Source organism: Psammomys obesus, unplaced genomic scaffold (assembly GCF_907164565.1).
Source record: "Psammomys obesus unplaced genomic scaffold, mPsaObe1.curated_primary_1811, whole genome shotgun sequence".
In the NCBI taxonomy this organism is placed as follows: domain Eukaryota; kingdom Metazoa; phylum Chordata; class Mammalia; order Rodentia; family Muridae; genus Psammomys; species Psammomys obesus.
In genome coordinates, this window is record NW_026590405.1 from 2,687,285 (window position 1) to 2,702,661 (window position 15,377).

At 51.6% G+C, this 15,377-nt stretch overlaps 1 protein-coding gene across 3 annotated transcripts; it reads right to left on the bottom strand.

Annotated features, from left to right (window-relative positions):
- Positions 1-1,393: 1,393 nt before the first annotated feature.
- On the bottom strand, positions 1,394-4,613 carry Cryaa (crystallin alpha A). 3 transcript variants are annotated; one of them, XM_055607224.1, is made up of 4 exons: positions 4,425-4,613; positions 4,105-4,173; positions 2,935-3,057; positions 1,394-1,603 (listed from the first exon to the last, which is right to left on the bottom strand). In XM_055607224.1, exons 1-4 carry the CDS (start codon positions 4,611-4,613, stop codon positions 1,394-1,396), a joined length of 591 nt encoding a protein of 196 aa, XP_055463199.1. The 3 variants fall into 3 exon arrangements, with proteins under 3 accessions (XP_055463199.1, XP_055463198.1, XP_055463200.1); XM_055607223.1 differs by having other exon boundaries at positions 4,087-4,173; XM_055607225.1 differs by lacking the exon at positions 4,105-4,173.
- Positions 4,614-15,377: the final 10,764 nt, after the last annotated feature.

Consider the following 15,377-nt stretch of genomic DNA (forward strand, 5'->3'; position numbering starts at 1 on the left):
TGCTGGGAGCCAAAGCTATTTACTGAAGCCAAAGCCAAATAGTGAGCAAAGGTCATTTAGTGGAGACCTAAAGCCAATTAGTGGAAGAGTTATCTAGGACCCTAGGTCATGGGTGATAGATTTGTGAGGACATCCGTTTGTTAGTCTTAGGGCATCCTTGAGATATCTTAAGAAAACATCCTTACGGTATCTTGCAGGTGCAATATTCAAGCCATGAAAGCACTCTTGCTATCTCTTGCAGCAGTAAATTAGCCTCCCCCTCCTTTCCTGCCTTCTCCCTATACAAGTGGAGTAAATTTTTCAAATAAATGAGGCTTTGATCAGACAAACTGACTTGGCCTCCTTCTGTCCCACCATTCTTTTCACCCCTCCTTAGGAACCCGTTGAACTCCCGCTGGACGGAACGTGTGTGTGTGTGTGTGTGTGTGTGTGTGTGTGTGTGTGTGTGTGTGATTTGTGATATGTGGTGTGTGTCATGCATGTGAAGGGCAATGTGTGTGTTGTGTCTCCTAGGGCCTGGGTGGCCATGGTGCCACTCCTAAGAACTTGCTGCCTTGCCCCAAGTGAAAGGCTGTGATCCTCCAGACAAGGCCTCCCCACCGCTGGGATCCGAAAAGACAGCAATAGACTGCCTGGCCCTGCGTAGACATGAGCTGCAAAGTCCTGTGTGGGCTCTGGTGAGGAAATCTGGGAGGAAGTGGGGCACCTCCAGCGTGGGTTAGGACATAGCACTGCAGAGCTAGCTGTGGTTTGGAGGCAGGGTGAGATGCCAGAAATCCTCTCAGCGCAGGCAGGAAATGCCTACCGCACCCTCCCAGGCACCCCAGCCCTCACCCCAAAGGGAGACAGCATGACACCAGACTGCAAATTGCTTCTGTCACCTGCTCTTTATTGTCTGCCAGGGGCTCCATTCTCATGGGTGACCAGGGTCCCCAAGAGCAACACTACATAGAGAAAGTTGCAGGAAGAGGGTATGAGAGAAGCCGGCTGTGGGAGCCCAGCACGTGAGCCTACACGTGAATGTGGGCACAAAAAAGGGAGGCTGCCATCCAGGGGCTCAGCAGAGGGCTCTCAGAGTTGGTTAGCCACCGCCCGCTCTGCCTTTGGTGCAGCGCTCAGATGTCACATTCCAAGAGGACCAGTCACATCTCAAGAGTTCAATGCCATCGTTCCCTCCAACTGGCTGTTGTCAAGCCTGGGTCACCCTGAACCCACAACACCTCAGGCCAAGACCCAAGCTCTCTTAGCTACTCTCTCAAACCCTCAGCCCTCGGAGAAGATGGGAAGGAAACAAAGAGAAAGAAAGGAAGGTAAGAAGAAGGCAGACTCTTTGCCGTGGTCCCTGGGCTTGATGGGTCAGGGGGCCTCAGGGGACAACCAAGGCGAGGCCTGCTCAGGATGAGGGTGCTGAGCTGGGCTTCTCCTCCCGTGACACAGGAATGGCCCTCTCGCTGTGGCCAGCATCCAAGCCAGACTGGACCTTGGGGCCAGAGAAGGTCAGCATGCCATCCGCAGACAGGGAGCAGGAGAGGGCGGACTGGTCCACATTGGAAGGCAGACGGTAGCGGCGATGAAACTCGCGGGAAATGTAGCCATGGTCATCCTGGGGACCACCGGGGAGGGGCATGGTCAGGGGCGATGGGGCAGCTGTGGCCGCCATCCCACACCGGAAAGGGAACCTCTCAGACCACACCAGGCGGCCAGGCTGCAGGTGAGCTCACAGGGGCTGGACTTCAGGATCAGAGCCCCAGTGCCTATCCACCTCACCCTGAGATTGAGAGAGTTGCAGCCAAACCCTTAAACCCTAGATTTACAGCAAGCTTCCAAGGGACCTCTGACAAAGGCCAACCACAGAAGATGGGCTTGCTTGGGGCCTGTGCTGTGAAACTGGCTTTTGCAGATTTGATGAGCTTTGCTGTCCTTAGTTCTGTTGTCCTCCCAGTTTCCTCTCCCCCTGGACCCACAGAAACTGTCCAGGACCAGCTGTCAGCAGTCCACCCAAGACCAGACTTCGGTCAGTCAGGAAACTTAGTTCCGCTGGAATCCTGGGTCCCTACACTCAGGTCCCTGAGCCCAGACTTCCTCCCTCTCAAGGGACAAAGGCCAAGAGGTTGAAGGTGGACCCCCAGGCCTGGCTCAGGGTCGGGGAAGCCATGTCCTGGCTTCAGCACATAAAGAGCTTGGCTCATCCCATAACCCTTCCATTACTGGCCAAAAGGCCCAGCCAAGAGAAACTAGTCCTGGGCCTAAGAACCTTGCTCCTAGCCCCTCTCTGCCATCTGGCCCAAATGGGCAAAACATACCTAGCCAGACTCATTGAGCCTCCTGCATAGTCCTAGTTCAGTCAGGTGACACTACCAGCCAGCCTCAGTGCCTAAGGCTCCCTCAATCCAAAGACCTACTAGTTCTCCACGTGATCAGGAGCCTTAGAGCAGGGTGAAGAAGCTGGGAGAAGCCTGCCCCTTTTGGCAAGGGACCTGTTTATGCCTCGGGACTGCCACTTACTAATGGAAATACCAGGGGGCTCCTCAACTTTTTGGTGTGTGTAAATGCTAGCTCTTCTGTCCTCAGGGCTCTCCCTCCCGAGCCAGGTTGCATGTGAAAATATGGTGGGGGGCGGGGAGGTGAGGACTGTAAAGGGGCTGCCATCTGCACTTTCCTTTTTTGAGGTTGTTTCTAATCCCCTGTCATCCAGAAGATCCAGGAGCATAGTTAGAGTTGTGCCCAATACAAGGGTCCTCATCCTGCATCCCTGAGACCCATTTTTCCTGCTGCCTGGCCCTACCAGGGCTGGGGACAGTGACCTCCATGATCCTGGGAGGGGCCAGCCCAGCACAGGAGGATGTGGTTTTCTCCCAGCAGGAGCAGCCAAGCCTACCATGATCTCTCTGAGAGTATAAAATCCATACAGGTGGGGCTCTAAATGGAACTCACCTGCCTCTCATTGTGCTTGCCATGGATCTCCACAAAGTCCTCCAGCACCTTCACGGTGAGGTCCTCAGGGGAGAAGTGCTTCACATCCAAGAAGATGACAAACTTGTCCCGGTCGGATCGGACCTGCAACCCAAACCCACGTGTGGAGCTCTGCAAAGGGCCACCAGCTCCAAGGATTAAAGGACAGGGGAACCGCTGTGTGATCCCTGATGGGTGGATTGGACGAGAGCAGACGGCAAAGTGCCCAGCCATCAGAACGGAAAGCCAATCCCGTCAACTCCTCTGCTTCCACAAGCCAAGAAAGCCTTTGCGTGATGGGGCTGGGACTGTCACCTGGCCCCACAGGTAAGACCACCACCAACCTCCAGACCCAGGATTGGGTAGTGCTGACTCACTGCGAGGTGCTCTGGGTCAGCCAACTAGTTATAATGTGGCTGGCTAATCGGTTATAGGCTGGAGGACTGGTTATAGTAGGATGGTTGGTTGGTCGATGAATGGGCGCCACGGCTGATCACAGCAAGTTATTGGTTATGAGTTAGCCGGCTGGTTGGTCACTGCCAGATGACTGGTTGCAGGTTGACCAGTTGTCCGGTTACCGTCTACTGGCTGGCTATGAGTTAGGTGGGCTAAGTGGCTGGTCAGTTGAGGGTAGCTGGTTGGTTGGGGTTGATTATGGGAGGTGGGTTCATTAAGGACTATTTGCCTGACTAGTTGGGAACTGGCTGGCTGGTGGGGCTAAAGTCTGTGATCTGTCCCCAGCCCCAGGAGCCCACCTCACCTGTCAAGGCCACAGTTCCGCAGCACTGCCAGCCACTAGCGCAAAGCTGTTTGCACTCCCCGCTCCCTACCCTGACTAGAGCAATCGGGCAATTTGCTTCCTAGAGTTGTGGCTGAATCTGCCCTGGGGGCCTTCTTTTGAAGCAAAGAGAGACTCAGCTCTTCTGGAACTGTGGATCGCTTGGGTAGGGAGGGATGTGACCTTTCTTTGGCCATCAGGGAAGCTGGGAGGGAGCCCCATCCTCAGCTCTGCCAGCTCCAGAAGGTTCTTGCCCTTCTGTAAGAAAGCCCCTCCTCTCTGGGCTTCAGGACAGTACATCCCACCCCCACACCAAGAAGAGAAAGTACAGGGAGTGGCCGGCCCAGGACGCTTGCCTTTGCCAAGTAACTTGCCTTGATGGGGTTGTTCTTGGGGTTTCCAGCATGTGGTTGGTGCATTACAAACCACATATGGGTCATGAGCTGATGGGAGGAAAAGACACCAGTCGGGCTGGGGCAGGTCTCGTCCTTGGACCCCATTCCCAGTGATCTGAGAGGCTTTGGCAGCTGGGCAGGTGGGCTCCCCGCCAGCCTCCGCAGGTTAAGAGGCCGGGAGACGCAGGGACATTGCCCAAGGGGAGCAGTAATGCCCCCTCAAGGATCCCTAGCTGTCCTCTAGACAAGGCTGAGACCCCTCTGACCAGCAAGGAGGAGCCGGCGTGGCTGTGTCTTACCTCGGAGATGCCTGAGTCCAGCACTGTGCGGAAGAGGGACTGGCGGTAGTAGGGGCTGATGGTGGAGGACAGGAAGGGCAGCAGGTCGTATTCAAAAAGGCCCTCGCCAAAGAACTGGTCGAACAGTCGGCTGGGGTAGAAGGGCCCCAGGGCGCGCTTGAACCAAGGGTGCTGAATGGTGACGTCCATGTTCTCCTTGGCGATGCAGGGACCGAAGGCTGGCAGTGAGTCAGGCAGGGGCCTCTGGGCAGTGCAGTGTCGAGCTGGCATCCTGGCCCTCCCTATATACGCCTGCAGAGAATGGGGGTATTAAGGGATTTCCCGAAATGCCTGTGCTCAGCTGGGAGAGAGGCTGCACCGTCAGCAACTGGGATGCTCACTCGCCACCCCGGACCCAGCAACACATGCTGAGCAGCAGGGGCCAGTTCTCAGCCCAGATGTCTCCAAGGAGGTCTGTAAAGAGTTGACCTTCCAGGCCAGGGACAGCCCTACTTCTTCATGCCTTGTACTGAAAGATCCATCCGGCCTCCCTTGGAGAAAGAGTTCGGAGTCCTGTTTCACGGGTGGGGAGGAGACAGCTTGGCAAGCCATACCCAGCTCTCACAACCTCCAGTAAAAGCATGTTGTTCAAAGCAGAACACCCTTTGGTTTTTCTTACTCATGACAGAAAAGGACACAGCTCACCAAAAAAAATGTCAAGGGAGACAGAAAACAATCAGAAAACCAGCCAAGGATCCTGTCCAAAGCCTGCTCTGGTTCCTGTTCAGCCCAGGATGAGCTGGGCACGATTCTGGACTTACCCCTGCCCAGCTCGCTCTGTGCTCCCCTCTTCATGGCCGTCATCCTTAGCAAAGCCTCAAGTCCCCCCAATAGGACTTCAGCAGGGGCTGTTGAATCCTCTGCTTCTGTGCGGTCCAGGGCTTAGGCAAATCACTTACAGTCTTGCTGCTGGAGAGAGCTCTGTGCCTCGGCCTGGGGTACCACCAGCTGAAAGAAAGGCATCCCTCAGCTCTACCCGTTCATGTGGCACTGGTGTGTGATCAAAGGCCCTCACGGCCTCAGTGAACCACTTTTGCCAGGGGAGTGATTTCCTGGGGTTCCAGAAACAAGGCCGAACGTGGTGGATGCCGCAGGAAGCAATGGGCACCTCACATTCTGCCCCCCGCAACCCTTGTCGACCACAACTTAGTTCTTCAGATCTCACTAGGAGGTAGATCCCAGCGTCACCATGTGAGGGCCTCTTCATAGCCAGCAGGATCTCCAGGAGGTAAGAAAGCGGTTCAGTTCAACACGACTACGTAGCTGACTTGTTGCCTCAACCTTCAGGAGTCTGACCCAGGGCGGTTTATTTTCAGCATATTTAAGCACAGCACAATTTGGTGAAAACTTTCCCGGAGATAATGAATTCAATCCCTTGTACACAATATAAAATACACCTAAATCTCTTTGAGGAACAAAGCAAGCTGAACAAAGATCAGACGTGACTACACCAAAATTCTTTGTAATGTATTGTGATGCCTTCGATAAAAACAGGTGAATGGTCTCAAAAGAAAAGCAAGGAAGGCCTGGGAATGGAGCTCAGTTGGTAGAATGCCAGCCTAGGGTGCACAGAGCCCTCGGTTGGAGCTCATAAGCCAGGTGTAGTGGCACACACCTGTGATCCTAGCACTTAGAAAGCAGAGGCAGGAAGGTTGGATGTTCAAGGTCGTTCTTGACTACACAGCAAATTCAAGGCCAGCCTGAGCTACATGAGACCCTGCCTCTAGATGATAGATACATAGATACATAGATACATACATACATACATACATACATACATACATACATACATATGTAAATAGATAGGAATGTGGGGGCTAGGTAGAGTCTTACCTACCTAGCATGAATAAAGTCCTAAGTTCAATATTCATCAATATCACCAAAAACAATTAATAAAGTTTCATATCTTTTATCACAGATTTTTAAAGTCATTTTGACTTCTTTAAATGCTGCACTAAGGACCGAGCACGGTGGCACACACCTTTAAAGAAGTAGGCAGATCTCTGAGTTCGAAGCCAGCTTGGTCTACAGAGCCAGTTCCAGGGCAGCCAGAGATACACAAAGAAACCCTATCTTAAAAAAAAAAAAAAATGTTGAGTTAAGAAGACTGTGTGTTTTCAGTTCCCATAGAGGACAACATTCTGTTCTGTCCTCTAAATGGACCCCTGCCTGTGGACAGAAACTAAGCTGGGCTACAGGCAGGAATTGGGCCAAGGTACCACCCTGAGACCCCCCTCCTGAGTGCCACATAGCTCAGTGCCATGGAGGACAAAGCAAGCTCGTGTATCCCTCATATTCCTGTCTTAGAGAGATTCTGGATTCCTACGTGCTAAAGGCTCAGTGAACTGTAGGGAGCAAAGTCCTCACTATGGGGCTTGAATTCAGCATAGCCAGGACTGAGTATCACTGAATGGTGAAGGTCTGGAGAGGGGAGCTTGAAGGTCCCCCCCTACCTGTTCTACCTCAACTCAGGTTGCTGCAGTCTGGGTGGCTTAAACAGCACAGAGGTGTTGTCCTGGAGCTCTGGAAGCTGGAGGTCTGCAATGTATCTCTTGGAGCTAAAATAAGGATGCTGGCTAGGCGGGGTCCCTCGGAGGCTTGGAGAGAAGCAGCTTTTTGCTTTTCCAGCTTCTTGCAGCCCGTGGCTCGGCCTCCAACTTCGAAGGAAGCCAAGGATAGCCAAGTCTTTTTCACTATCTTGTCCCTGCAGCTCTTACACTTTCTACCCCTCCTAGAAAGATTTGTCCCATCCAGGCAGTGGTGGCACACACCTTTAATTCCAGCACTCACGAGACAGACTTGGGCAGATTTGTGTGAGTTTGAAGCCAGCTTGGTCTACAGAGTTTGTTCCAGGACAGCAAGGGCTACACAAAGAAACCCTGTCTTGGAAAACTGTAAAGGAGGGGGCTGGAGAGATGGCTCAGAGGTCAAGAGCACTGGCTGTTTTTCCTAGAGGTCCTGAGCTCAATTCCCAGCATCCACATGGTAGTTCATAACCATCTGTAACGAGATCTGGTGCCCTCTTCTGGCCTGCAGGCACATATGCAGGTATTAGAAGGAAAAAAAAATCTTTCCCTTTGTGCTACCAACCTTCCAGGCACAGGAGAAACCACTTTCTACATGGAACTGAGGCCAGCTCCACATGAGGAAACGCATGTAAACCTGATTAAAAGCTCATGGCTGGTGAGTCACAGGTGCTAGCAGGAAACCTACTGCTATTGTTTTGCTAAATGGACACATTGTCACACTGCCTTGTAAATACTGATGTTTAGGCCCACAGATTGGTGCCGCTCTGACCCTTGGTCCAAGAAACTTCTTGTGGCTTACGAGCAGCAGTCTATGCAGACTAATAACAAGTCAAAGTGCTGAGAATAAATGGCTGTTAAGTGATCAGAACTAAATGGGGCATTTATATCAACGCTCACACCCAAGTCTCAAGGAACGTCCCAGAAGAAGGGGTGTAAGAGCTAGGAGAGCTGTGAAATGCTGTCTTCTGGCCGAAGCTGCCATAACCCCGCAGCAGCTGCCTGAACAAGATCAAAGCGGTCAACATTTCGCCATGGAGAGAAGAGGGGCCGTTGGCAGTTCGTGGCTGCTGGGAGAAGGGGGGTCATTTTTCTTTCGGGGTATAATCATGCTTGGGTGGATGGCTCAGGACCCCTGAGGATGCAGACCGTACGTAGGACTCCATGAGTTACAAAACCATAACACAGAAGAAGACAAAAAAGGTGGGAGGGAAATTATAAGAGGCCCAAGGGAAATGGAAGGGTAGGTTTAGGGTGGATATGATCAAGACACTTGTACTCATGTATGAAACTGTCAAAGAACGTCCCAAAAGGGAGAAGAAGGAGCTGGGAATACCCAAGACAGCCACACCTTCCTTCTACCGGGTTCACCCTAGGCTCAGGGATCTCAGGAGCTTCTAATTCCCCTTTGTACTGTGTGTTAATCTGTTCCAGGTCCTAAGGCCTACAACGTGGATGGCCATTGTTCTGCCTGCCACAGGCAAGGAAGTACATAAGGTGACCTGTCACCCATGGGTGCTCCCAACTTCTCACCCTTGTGTCACCTGCACAGGGACTGGCTTACAGAGAGTCCAGGGGTCATGACGAATACCCACTCTCATCCCGCAAATCCATAGCCTCATTCATCTCGCGTCTTCATTACTGAGGGATCCCACTTTCACCTTCAGGCTCCATGGCCTCTCCAGACAGCCAGAGCTGGGCCCAAGGTCAGCTGCATGGACAGTGTCTCCAGTCCTCGACTGCTATTAGTTGAGTCTTGTCTAGAAAATATACACTTTTTTTTTCCAGGCAAGATCTCACTGGCCCTTCTTCAGACAGGCAGGCGCTAGCTACGTAGATAGACTGGACTCAAGCTTGAGATTCTCCTGCCTCAGTTTCCCAAGTGCCAGGATCACAGGTGTGCCCCAGCACATATGTTTAGCTCTTTGAAGGGTCTGTCCCCTGACCTCCCAGGGGAGATACGTTTCCTGTTGCAGCGGTGGTGTGGCTGTTCTAGCTACAAAGTTGCTGTGAATACAAAGTTGCTGTTGTACGGAACTAAACATTTACTCTCTCAGGAAAACTTGAGGAGCCACTAAACCCAAGATTATCATTGTCCGGTCAACGTCTGGCTGGGCATGTTTCTGTCTGAAAGGTTCTGCTCTAGCTGTAGTGGGTGCCATGTGCCTTTAATCCCAGCACTCTGGAGGCAGAGGCAGGTGATATCTCCATGAGTTCTCAGCCAGCTTAGTCTACCTAGCAAGTTCTTGCCATGACTACGTGGTGAAACTCTATCTCAAAAAAGGGGGAATGGGAACAGTGCTGGAGAGATGGCTCAGAGGGTAAGAGCATTCACTGCTCTTTCAGAGAACCCCAGTTTGGTTCCCAGAACCCTCATTGGTCAGCTTAACTGTAACTCCAGCTCCAGGGTATCCGGTGTCCTCCTCTGGATTCCCCACACATAGCATTAACACACACAGACACACATGTAAACAAAAGTCCTTAGGGGAGGGAATAGAGACATCTCTCTGTGTAGCCTTGTCTGTCCTGGAACTCACTCTGTAGACCAGGCTGGCCTTGAACTCACAGATCCACCTACCTCTGCTTCCAGAGCATGGGGATTAAAGGCATACCCCACCACCTAGCTTAAAATAAATCTTATAAGGCACTAAATATGCCTTAAAGAAAGAGCCTTCCTGATATGAGACCTGAGAGGGTACACTGTCCCCTGATTAACTCTGTCAAGAAAGATTTTTTTAGAGAACAATTCTCCGCCATTCTGCACACATCTTTAAAAAAAAAAATGGCAAAGGCTCAGGGCCCATTGATTCTGGAGTCACAGATGTATTTGAGTGAATAGGTGCCTAGGGTGGAAATGACCCCCCCAAGTTCACACGCTCAAGGACCAAACCTTCAGTACCTCAGAGGGTGCATTGAGACGGCCTTTCAGAGGGTAATAGCTATAGAATGAGATTACATAGGCAGGCGCTAAGTCGACCCATATCCTTGTGGGAAGACTGCACTTAGACACAGAGGAAGAGACTGGGGATGCCCAGGAAGGACCACATGAGGCTCATCAGAACGGATGCTCTGCAGACTAAAGAGGGAAGCCTCGGGGGCCATGGGCTCTGCCGATTCCTTCAACTCGGACTTCTGCAGTCGCCCCTCTTTGCTGAGATTTTGCTTCCTGCACACCAACCATGGCCAGAAGCATTATGTGGAAAGTTTCGGCGAGGGGAGGGAAGCAATCTGTGTGTTTTGAAGCATGTAGTGCTCTGAGGAGCCTGCTGGGTAGCATCCCTCTGCCCAGAGCTTCTATGCTACCAGACCTCAGTCACCTAAAGGCTTCCAGTGGTCAGAGATGGACTGCTGTGACATCCCAGTGTTCCTGTGACTTAATAATCCCTCAAGTGCAAGCAGAGCAATGCTGGTGGCTGGGAGAAGCCAGTGAGAGGCTGAGAGGGGCCTCTCCTGGGTGAAAAAGAGAAAGCTCTCAGCTCTATGGAGATTGCCAAGCTCTAGGGTGAGAACAGTCCAGCCGCGAGGGAAGGGACAGGGAATTCATGCCGCCGTCCCTCAGAATGCAGTGATAGTGGACCGAGCACTCATTACAAGGCTTGGTCCCAAAGTAGGTCCTAGAACTGACCTCCTGCCTGTGGGAAGAACAGAGGGCCCCTAACCTTGTCACAAAGCCCTGCAGGATTGCTCTGTCGGGAGCTCACTGTCTCATCTGCACCGGCAATGGTGACAAGGCTTTCTTGACATGGAGCTGAAGGTCTGGGACTCCAAGAATCCCCATGACTACAAATCTCTATGCATCAACAGATTTCAGATGATTGGATTTGCAGCTGTGGGGGACAGAGGGAAGGTGGGCTGTTGGACCAGCGCTGATTCTGGGGCCCTTGGGACCACTTGCACTTTATTGCAGGCTTAAAGTTTAGAACTGTGAAACTGAGCCCAAACCAGGCATCTCTTCTAAGTGCAAATGTCAGCTCAGCCCATGCTTGAAATATGTCACTGAACAGATATGGACTCTTCCTCCTAATTGCTAATTGCCTTAAAAACAAACAAGAAAAAAAAATACCGTTATCCATAATTGCCACTTGATTACACTGAAACTAATTTTGTCCTATGAAGGGTGAAGGGTTCATAAAGCACCCAACCTGTGTGTGGCCATACACTGTGCCATCCGGGGGGCGGGGCAACAGCGTGAATTCTTTGCCCCATCTCTCGGCTTCTCTTTGGTTTACCCAAGTTACCAGCATTGTGCTTGTGCTTTGGGATATTACCAAGTGAAAGTGGGATTACAGGAACACAAACTCACTGGCCCTGGCCAGCAGCCTCAAGCCTGCTTGAGCAGAGCCTGGAAAGTGGCCCATCAACATGTCCCATCAACAGATGGTGACATGCTTGCAGGTTGAAAATAAAAAAACATCTGTTTCCCCAAATTTAAAAAAAAAAAAAAAACAGTCTCCTGGTCTCAAGGGTCTGAGCAGACATGAGTCCCTCTGGGAACTCATATCTCAGACCCATGCTGGGGACTGAGGCTGCTACCTCAGTCTGGACACAAATGGCTACCCGCTTGCATCCAGCATCCTGGGGCCTGTGGAAAGGGGAACCTACAAGGTGGGCCTCAGGGTGCCAAAGCTGCAGGAATAACCTGACACCCCTGATCCAGGAGATGGGGCATATGGGCTTGATGTCAGATATTCTGAAGGTAGAAGAGGTACCAGGGGGCAGAACCACGGGGTGGTGAACCACGTGTCTGGAGAGGCATTTCTACGGTGTGCTGGGTGCAGTGAGTGTGTGCTGTGTGTGCTGGGGTAAATATGTTTGCGTATGGAAGAGTGTCGGTGGAGTGTGAGCCTCCACTCCGAAGACCCCCTTCTCCTGTCTAAGCACAGCAGCCGAGCGAGAAGGCCCTAGTGACTTGCTTCCGCGTTCTCCCATTCTGGCTTGGACAGCAGCTTTCTGCCCAACCTCAGCACTCCCGCTCCGCTGCACACGGCTCAGCCGCCCCACCCTGGCAGAGCTGACGTCCGCTTGATCCTGAGGATTCCCGCGACGCCAGCAGTCTGCTGCACAGTCAGAAAGCTCCGCTCGATTTTCCACCCCAGGGGCCAGGGCCCCCCGCACAAAGCAAGCACAGGGCGACCAGCATTGTGGTGGGACGGCAGGAATGCGCCCAGCTAAGCCCTGGCCCCAGCCTCAGGGGTCAACAGGTCAGACAGGACTGTTCGCTGCAGACACCACCACATCCGGGAAAGGAAGGGGGGTGGGGGAGGCCAGTCACGCTTGCCAACCCCTCCCAGGGCAAAGCCCTTAGTGGCTGTGCGTCCGTGAAAGCTCCCACGAAGTATCTGAAGGGGCCAGCCTGGGAGTTGACCCGTAGGGAGTCAGGCAGGGAGTCGGAGGGAACCCTGCTCCATATACCTGGCTCATGGTTTCCACAACTCCTGATCATTCACACTTGGCGTCATTGATAACTTTTGCCATGGGAGTAAAGCGCTGTCTCAGTGGCTTCATTTTCATTACAAAAGTATTCGTGGGCCTCAGAAGTAGAAAAATGGGTACAATGACTATCCCCAGAGGTATCAACCGGATTCAACAATTGTGTTTTGCCCCAACTGTTGCTTTTCGCCGTAATCAGTTATTTATTATTGCTTACTAGGGTTTTTTGTTTTGTTTTGTTTTGAGACAAGGTCTCACTATGTAGCCTAGACTGGCCTCAAACTCATAGTGATCCTCCTGCCTCTGCCTCCCTGAGTGCTGGATTACAGGCGTGCGTCATCGCACACCGGCTCGCAAAGCCTTTCTAAAACTGCACTGGAGAAGAGTCATGTATGCTTTCCTCTTTTCGTTTGCTAAGGTGGAGAGATACGATTTTTTGTTTGTTTGGTTGGTTTTTGGTTGGTTGGTTGGGTTGTTTTATTTTGTTCTTTGTTCCCCAACCCCCTACCCCAAGACAGGCTTTCTCTGTGTAGCCCTGGCTGTCCTGGAACTCACCATGTAGACCAGGCTGGCCTCGAACTCATAGAGGTCTATCTGCCTCTGCCTTCCCAAGTGCTGGGATCACCATCCCCCGCTGAGAGATATGATTCAATTATCTAATGAGCTGATCAGCCTGGTTTAGTCATTGTCTTAGCTCAGGTCCCTGAAAACAGCCTGGGGCAAAGGGTAGTTAGTTGTGGACCTGTCATGAGCAGGATGGAGAGTCACTTGAGGGCAGAAGAGAAGAAGGCAAGGGCTTGGAGAGAAAACATGATGCCAGACGTGGCCTGGAATCTCTCAGGGTACCACCATGTGGCAGCTTCTGGCACGACTCTCACCAAATCTCCTCCAGAGGGCAAGAAACACTGAACTGACCCCACTTCTTCCTGATCCATCCGGTTGTGTCCGACCCTCCCCCATGTCTGAAATGTCTCCCTATTGTGTTCATGCGTTTGAATACTTGGGGCCCAGCTGGTGGCACTGTTCTGGTTGGCTGCAGAACCGTGGAGATGGGAGGCCTAGCTGACGGGTATAAAAATTGAGCTTTTTCTGCCTCCTGGCTGGCCATGATGTCAGCAGCTGCGCTAGCTGCCTCTCAGGATACACCATGCCCTTTGTGCAATGATGAACTGAAGCTTTAGGCCAAAACTGAACCTTCCTTAAATTGTCTCTGATGGGCATTTTGTCACAATAACAGAAAAGCTATTAATGCAGGCAGCCTTGGGAGGAGCCAGAATACTGGGATTCAGGCAGGTTTGCGTGTGGCACTGATGGCCCCATTACAATGTGAATAAGGTTAAAAAAAGGAAAAACTGGGCTGGGTGGTGGTGGCCCATGCTTTTAATCCCAGCACTTGGGAGGCAGAAGCAGGTGGATCTCTGTGAGTTCAAGGCCAGCCTGGTCTACAGAGTGAGTTCCAGGACAGCCAGGGCTACACAGAGAAACCCTGTCTCAAAAAAACAAAACAAAACAAAACAAAAACTAAATAAATAAATAAATAAATAAATAAATAAGGTAAGTTGTAGGTTATATATTTACCACAATATGAAACTATACTAGGCCTAGAGGAAGCTCGGTACATGTGCTGAAACCCCCCTGGAGAAGTTATCATTTAGGACACCCAGAAGATACCTCCCCCCCAACACACACCAGATGAGGATGACAGCCAGGGATGAAACAGCTTCAAGGGAACAAACCATGCTTCCAAGCCACAGCCCCATTCTCAGTCAGGCTGAGGCATCTTCCACAAACACAGGAGGTGCTTCCTCTCTGCATCCACTCTGGTTGCATAGCTACAGGCAGCAAATGACTCCAGCGTTGGCATTTTGGGCCGTGCCTCACTTTGGTTTTTCTGGGCCATGGAATGTGCCCCAATGATGGGCCAGCAGCCGGGGAGTCAGGGACCTGGAAGCAGTAGTTCTGAGAGTATTCTTGCTGGAGACGAGGATGTCAGAAGAACACTCTAGTTCCCTGCTATCTCCCGCACCTCTGCCCAGAAGCTGTACGTGAGGACCTAAAACTGAGAGAGGAGGCACCTGGTCACCTCATGGTTGGGCCAACAGGACTGGGCAGCTCACATCCCTCGCCATACTCAGTTTCTGCCACAAATGCTTTAGAAAGCCCCCAGACTTCACGGTACACTGTTTCCTGCTATGCAGGAACTCTGCACCCTCCCTCCCCGCCCTCTCTCCCTCCTTGTGAAGCGCCCTACCTATGAATCTATAATAAGTTTATTCCTGAAGAGTACCCTATGTGGGAGTCATCTCTCCCTTGAGTGAGTGGCGCACACCTGTAATCCCAGCACACTGGCAGGCAGAAGCAGGCGGATCTCTGTGGGTTCAAGACCAGCCTGGTCTACAAAGGGAGTCCAGGACGGCCAAGGCTACACAGAGAAACCCTATCTCAAAAAAACAAACAAAAAGAATAATTGAGTGTTCTTCCTGACATCCTAAGTTCAATTCCTAGCACTCACATGGCAGCTCACAACCATCTGTAATGGGATCTGATTTCTTCTGACATGCCTGAAGACAGAGCACTCATATACATTAAATAAATAAATAAATAAATCTTTTTTAAAAAGAGTTCCTTATATGATCCATAAATTCTTCAAAATTTCACAACAAAAACCAAAACAAGCAAAAACAGCCTCTAGCTCAGGGTGGCTTTGGTGGCCATTGAGTTTTCTGGTATTCTTGCTCCCCCACCCAGGTTCACCAAGAGCCAAGAAAGGTTCCACAGCTCTCAAAGACACCCCAACATTCCCATTCCACCAAGATGTTCATATTCTCCTTACCTGAGCAGCAAGGGACACTGGCTAGGCTTAGGTCCAGGGTCCTGCCCCAGGGAGACAACCCAGATCATCCAGGCGTGCCCAACGCAAGATGGCTGCAAAGTCCTGGAAGAGAGAGGCTCAGAAACC